Here is a 6,236-nt window from a genome sequence, read left to right as displayed (position 1 = left end):
GACTGGAGCTCAGACAACAGAGATCCTGTTCCTTATCTCCTGCTCTCCCTCCAAAGACAGTCCCCACCAGTCATTCCTGACAACTAGCACGGAGCGCTGCTCCTATGCTGCAGGTGTAAGGATTCTCCGGTCTTAACGTATGTTCACTCAGCACACTAAGTACAACCTGGAGCTTAGGTCTAACTCACATTTGTCACTCCCAGAATTGTGGAGAGCATTGAAATCAAGCCACATCTTGGCCCAAGCCATACATTTTTCAGTTCTATGAGAAGGGTAGGGTTTTTCCCTTCCCCCACTCCCACTCCCAGGCTGAAATAAAACCTTCTTTCTTCTTAGTTTATGAAAAAACAAGCTCAAAGTCCCTTGTTTCAGTGCCCCAAATGTATCTTACATTTCAGTTGTAACTGGTCAGCGGAGGTGGTGGTCCCCACAGACTCCCCCCCCCTCCGCACACACACACTCCTCGATAAGCCCTCTGGGACTCTTCGCATTTGGTTCTCTCTCATCTTTTACTGTTTTCATCTGTCGACACTCTTCCCACAGAAACAGTTCTCAGTAAAATGATGATGTAAAAAATTTTTAATTATTCTATTTTTTAAAATTTTCATTAAAATGATGGTTTTTAGTCTTTAGATTCTGGCTGCTTATTTTTCACTATAAGTAACTTTGGAAACACATGCCTTTATGTAGTGAATAACAAGTACTGAGCTCATCATATTGTACACAGTTGGTGTTTCATGAATAAATCTCGACTTAACAAAGATTGATGACCCAAGTCAGGACAAAGCATTTCCAAGAGACAACACAGGATTCGGGGTAATTCTTTGAACATGAAAGAGGCTAAAGGCACCAGGCATCTTCCACTCCAGTGCCAGGCCGAGAAATACTTCCTCAAGTCTTCCCAACGTCCCAGCTCTAGATCTTCATCCCACCACCCACCCCATTCCAGCTGGGGCTCTGGGGCCCCTGTAACGAATTTCCTGTGAGTCAAAAGCCTCCTGCCCTCTAGTCCCCCAGAGAACAAAGGTGCATCTAGATCCCTCCAGAAACCATTTCTTGGGAATTTGGTTTTATTTTTTAAGGATCTAGCAGGCCATCTATTTTTTGTTTTGTTTTAAACATATTACTTTTTCTTTATTTCCATAAACTTAGAAATGTCCCTTTTAGTTCGTCTTTCTGAGGTTAAGCATTTTACAGCTTAACCCCCTTTAACTCACAATTAGCCAAGATAACACATCTAATCCTCGTCTACTTCCCCGTGTGGCTGCAACAAAATGAAAACCAGACCCAACACCGAAGCTCCGGGCTTGCTGTGTTCGTGTGGTTCTGTTTGTTTGCTTACCACACTGAAAGCGTGAAATCCTAGGAACTCCCTGGGTCAACATCCCAATTTCCTATCCTCTTTAGGGAGGAAGTTGTCTTAAAGGACTAATTTGAAATTCAACACTCAGTCAAAGTCATTTTCTTCCTGGTAATTAGTATTCGATGTTGCACATGAGCAGTAAGATCATTCTTACAGATTATTTCACATAAGAAGGCCCTGCCTTTTTTTCCCCTCTCCCATGTACACTTTTTTGTTTCCCCCAACCTATACAAACAACAGTGTAGACTATATACAAAAAGGCTGAAGCTCCACTTCTATTATTAAATAGACAATGCCCCAAAGACTTTTTTTTTCCAAATACACTCCACAGCATCAACCAATAATAGCAACCCGAATACTCCAGAGAGAATGGGACCAACACCCACAATAAGGCCCCTGGACTATGACAGCAAAGAGAACAAAGCGAACACGATTTGCCCTCCTCACCGGGGGCCCCTTTTGTGCTGTTCCTGCCAACGCAGCAGCCGGCTGCTATATAGACCCGCTGCCCGCTGCCGCCCATCCACCGACCCGCACGTCCATCCACCAGCCATGGGGAAGGTGAGCCGGGCGCGCAGGCCGGCGGGGGCCCCTGCAGACCCGGCGGGGCCCAGGCCGCTGAGCCTCTCCTTCCCTTCCTTGCAGATCACCTTCTACGAGGACCGCGGCTTCCAGGGCCGCCGCTTCGAGTGCAGCAGCGACCACCCCAACCTGCAGCCCTACCTCAGCCGCTGCAGCTCCATCCGCGTGGACAGCGGCTGCTGGATGCTCTATGAGCGCCCCGACTACCAGGGCCCCCAGTACTTCCTGCGGCGCGGCGACTACCCCGACCACCAGCAGTGGCTGGGCCTCAGCGACGTGGTCCGCTCCTGCCGCCTCATCCCCCAGGTGAGTCCGTCCCGGGTCCCTCTGCGCCCTCCAGTCACACCCCCGCTCACTCACCCTGCAGGGCCGCAATCTGCTTTTCCTGGCTGTAATGCTCCCTTTCCCTTTATTAGTATCTTTAAGGTTTCTTCCATTGAAAAAGTATGTGATGTAATGCTTTTTTAAATTTTTTTTTTTTTTTATTTCAGAGAGAGGAAGGGAGAGGGGGAGAGAGATAGGAACATCAATGATGAGAGAGAATCCTTGATGGGCTGGCTCCAGCACGACCCCCACTGGGGATGGAGCCTGCAAGCCGGGAATGTGCCTTGACTAGTAATCAAACCAAGACCTCCTGGTTTATAGGTCAGGGCTCAACCACCAAACCACGCTGGCTGGGCTGTGATGGATGGCTTTTAATTGAAAATTTTATTTCACTTTGTTAAAATTAAATTGACCTCCACTGGGCAAAAGTACGGCGCGATATTGTTCAGAGTGTCAAGACCCACAGATGGTGACTGAGCAACTCCTTACTACCAGGTGGCCTTAGGGTAGTGCCTGGGACCGTTTCTCTCTTTTCCTCATCTGTAAAATGGGGCCACTGGGAGTCACTAATTCCTACAGTTCTCATGAGGATGAAAGCAACTTATCTTACACATGACAAGCCACTCCCCCCCAAATAGAAACTATTGTTATGAATGTCAAGGGCCCCTCCAGTCCTGCCTTTTGATTGGGCAAAACAGGTCACCAACAACGTGATTACAACAGCTCCTGCCAAGCCCTCTTTACCCGAACCACGCCCCAGCAGCCTGAATTCCACCCTTAGGGATCCTTTGATTTGACTATGACAGAGTCTTGGGGGAAATGTACCACTTTTGTGAAGTTTGAAACCCCCTCCCAGGGTCTAATGCCTTGATCGGACCCAGACTGCCATGAGGAGCCTGGAAATCGGGGCACACCCTTTGCAGCCCTGGCTCTTCTGATCACAGACTGCAAGCTCTGGCCTTCGTTTCCAATGAAAGAGGAAAAGGCTGATAATGTTGCTCCACAGGTGCCAGGATCAAATTAGGAAACGTACCTGTGAGTCCTTTACGGACCTCGGAAGATGCATTATCACAGTCTTTTATTCGGCAGAATGAATTGCTGATGAGAGCCTTCCGTGGCAAAGAGGATTTCATGGTGGAAGAAGGAAGACGCTAAATGGGTACCTGCTGGGTAGGAACAAGCAGATAAAAGAACAAGGGCTCAAGGAAAGACAGGATTGGCCCAGCACTAACCGCTTACCTTTCCATTTCTCCAAAGGTTTTATAATCTCTTGATCTGTAAAGGCCTCTTTCATGATCTTGAGCTTCCATTTGTATTAATTACCTAAAACGGTTTTGCCGGAACATATATTAGAGCTGAGAACAGAAACCTAATCTTTATGATGGTGCCCACTTGTCAAAATTTTAAGAGTAACAGGACTTAACATAGAAAGGAAGATATTAAGGAATTGCCTATGCATAATTGCCACCAGTCTGTGCCTGACTTTGGGGAAAGCAATTTGACTTTTTCTGTCCCTAGCCTCTTATAATACTGTCAAGAGTCAAAATAATACCTGGCTGGTGTGGCTCAATGGTTGAGATCAACCTATGAACCCAGAGATCATGGTTCGATTCCCAGACCAGACACATGCCCTGGTTGCGGGCTTGATCCCCAGGAGGGGTTGTGCAGGAGGCAGCCCATCAATGATTCTCTCTCATCATTGATGTTTCTATTCCTCTCCCCTTCCCCCTCCCCCTTCCTCTCTCTGAAACCAATAAAAACAAATTTTAAAAAATAAATATAATGAACTCTTTTTAAAAAAGAGTCAAAATAATGCCATTTGGCAGTGATATATTTGTCTTTTTATTTTTTATTATTTTATATCATCCAGTATGCAGAGCCCCAGAAGACCATAAGTCTATGAAGGAGAGAGCAAACCAAATATATAAAAGTGTTATTTAAAAATGGTACTAAAGCTCTGGCCGAATGATTCAGTTGGTTGTAGTATCATTCCTTACATTGATGTTTTTCTCTCTCTTTCCCCGCTTCCTCCCTCTATACATACCCTTAGGTGAATTTTTTTTTTTTAAAAAAAGGATGGTTCTAAATAGAGCCAGCATGTATGGTCGATATAGGTTATGACCCAAAAAACTCTAGGGAGCACCATTCATATCATGGTCTCCATGAATACTGACTTTTTGAGTTTTAGGGTGTACAACCTCTCCTACTGTACACAGCAGCCCTGGTAGCGGAAGTCTCTTTCTTTAACGTGTTCAGCTTTGATACAGAAAAGATAAAGGCATGTCCACCCCCCCCCCCCCCCCAGAGCTGTGTGGGGTTGGTTGCTACCGGCTGGGTTTTCTGACTTTTCCTCGTTGGCCGATTGCTGGATCCACAGAGCAGCTCCCACAGGATCAGACTGTACGAGAGGGAGGACTGCAGAGGCCAGATGGTGGAGATCACGGAGGACTGCTCCTCTCTCCAGGACCGCCTGCACTTCCAGGAGGTCCACTCCTGCAGCGTGCTGGAGGGCTGCTGGGTCCTCTACGAGATGCCCAGCTACCGGGGGCGGCAGTACCTGCTGCAGCCGGGGGAATACAGGCGCTCCCACGACTGGGGGGCCGCCAGCACCCGAGTGGGCTCCCTGAGGAGGGCCACGGATTTCTATTGAAAGGTTTTTCCTCTACCCTTTCCTCCCTCTGGAAGCTAATAAACTATTTCCTGTGTGTTTCATGCAGCCATGCAGTCCTGTTTTCCTTTCAGGCTCCTTCGAAGGGCTCAGCAAAAATCAAGCTGGAATAATGTGCACTTTCTTACACGTATTAGAGGAAAGGGTGGTGTGGGGAGCAGTTGAGAGCACAGCCTCTGGGGCCAGAATGCCTGGGTCAAGTCCACGTCCCAGCTCTAGGTGACCTGGCAAGCTACTTAGCATTGCTGTGCTTTCACTTCCTAATTTGGAAAATTTGGGGTAAGAGCCCTGTTCGGTGCAGTTCAGTTGGTTGGAGCATCATCCCTTACACCAGTGGTTCTCAGTCTTCCTAATGCCGCGACCCTTTAATACAGTTCCTCATGTTGTGGTGACCCCCAATTTCATTGTTACAAATTGAACATAATTAAAGCATAATGATTAATCACAAAACAATCTGTCATTATATATGTGTTTTCCGATGGTCTTAGGCGACCCCTGTGAAAGGGTTGTTCGACCCCCCCAAAGGGGTCTCGACCCACAGGTTGAGAACCGCTGCCTTACACCCAAAGGTGGCAGGTTCAGTTCCCGGTCAGGGCTTGTATGTAGCTTGGGGGTTCAATTGCCGGGTCACGGTGCATGCGGGAGGCAGCCGATCTATGTTTCTCACATGGATGCTTCTCTTTCTCTCCACCCAGAAGGAAGGTAAGAGTGGTTTAAAAGCCTTTTCCAAAATCATGAATGGTAAGAGATTCTTTTGCACCTTTAAATATAGTTTGCTATGCAGTGTATTCAGAGCATACTTACAATTTAGCCAAAGCGCTCACTGAGCAAGGGTAAATGTTGTTTTGAGGGCTCCGTGACACATCGTAAGCATTTCATAAAGGAAGCCGAAGAGCGATCTGGCAGTTGTTGGGTGTTCCCTGGCTGGGGTGGCCCTTTCGAGCGGCTAGGCCTGTAGCAGAGCCTCTTGTCTTCTTCCTCCATCTCAGCACCTGACAGATCCACTTCTAACGTGTGAGCCTTTGGGTTCATGAGCAAGATGGACCCCACTCTTGTTCAAATATTTCCTCTACTTCACCTTCTAGTTCAACTCCCGTTCACTTGTGATTCCAACTCTTTTTTATACACTTCACATTTTTCTTCTCATTGTATGTACAGGATATGAGTTGCTTTACAGATGTCTTCATTAATATCCTTTAGAAGACAAAAGGATGCCTGGTCCAAATCTCATTGCCTAACTTCCTGTGTTCCTCTACCCCTCTCTCATCTCACTGGTCTTAAAATATCCCAGATCAATCT

The 6,236-nt window shown here is 47.1% G+C and overlaps 1 protein-coding gene across 2 annotated transcripts; it reads left to right on the top strand.

The window, feature by feature from the left end:
- Window positions 1-1,900: 1,900 nt before the first annotated feature.
- Window positions 1,901-4,919, top strand: LOC118661904 (gamma-crystallin F-like). 2 transcript variants are annotated; one of them, XM_036320420.1, is made up of 3 exons: window positions 1,901-1,924; window positions 2,009-2,251; window positions 4,647-4,919. In XM_036320420.1, exons 1-3 carry the CDS (start codon window positions 1,916-1,918, stop codon window positions 4,917-4,919), a joined length of 525 nt encoding a protein of 174 aa, XP_036176313.1. In that variant the 5' UTR covers window positions 1,901-1,915. The 2 variants fall into 2 exon arrangements, with proteins under 2 accessions (XP_036176313.1, XP_036176312.1); XM_036320419.1 differs by having other exon boundaries at window positions 1,916-1,924; window positions 2,009-2,259; window positions 4,652-4,919.
- Window positions 4,920-6,236: the final 1,317 nt, after the last annotated feature.

Source organism: Myotis myotis, unplaced genomic scaffold, assembly GCF_014108235.1.
Source record: "Myotis myotis isolate mMyoMyo1 unplaced genomic scaffold, mMyoMyo1.p scaffold_m19_p_8, whole genome shotgun sequence".
NCBI lineage: Eukaryota > Metazoa > Chordata > Mammalia > Chiroptera > Vespertilionidae > Myotis > Myotis myotis.
This window is presented reverse-complemented; position numbering and strand designations above follow the sequence as displayed.

Bases quoted from the DNA above. Each gene is read 5' to 3' on its own strand.
- LOC118661904 (XM_036320419.1), top strand. The intron at 2,260-4,651 runs GTCCCGGGTCCC...TCCACAGAGCAG, and splicing joins CTCATCCCCCAGGTGAGTCC to CTCCCACAGGATCAGACTGT.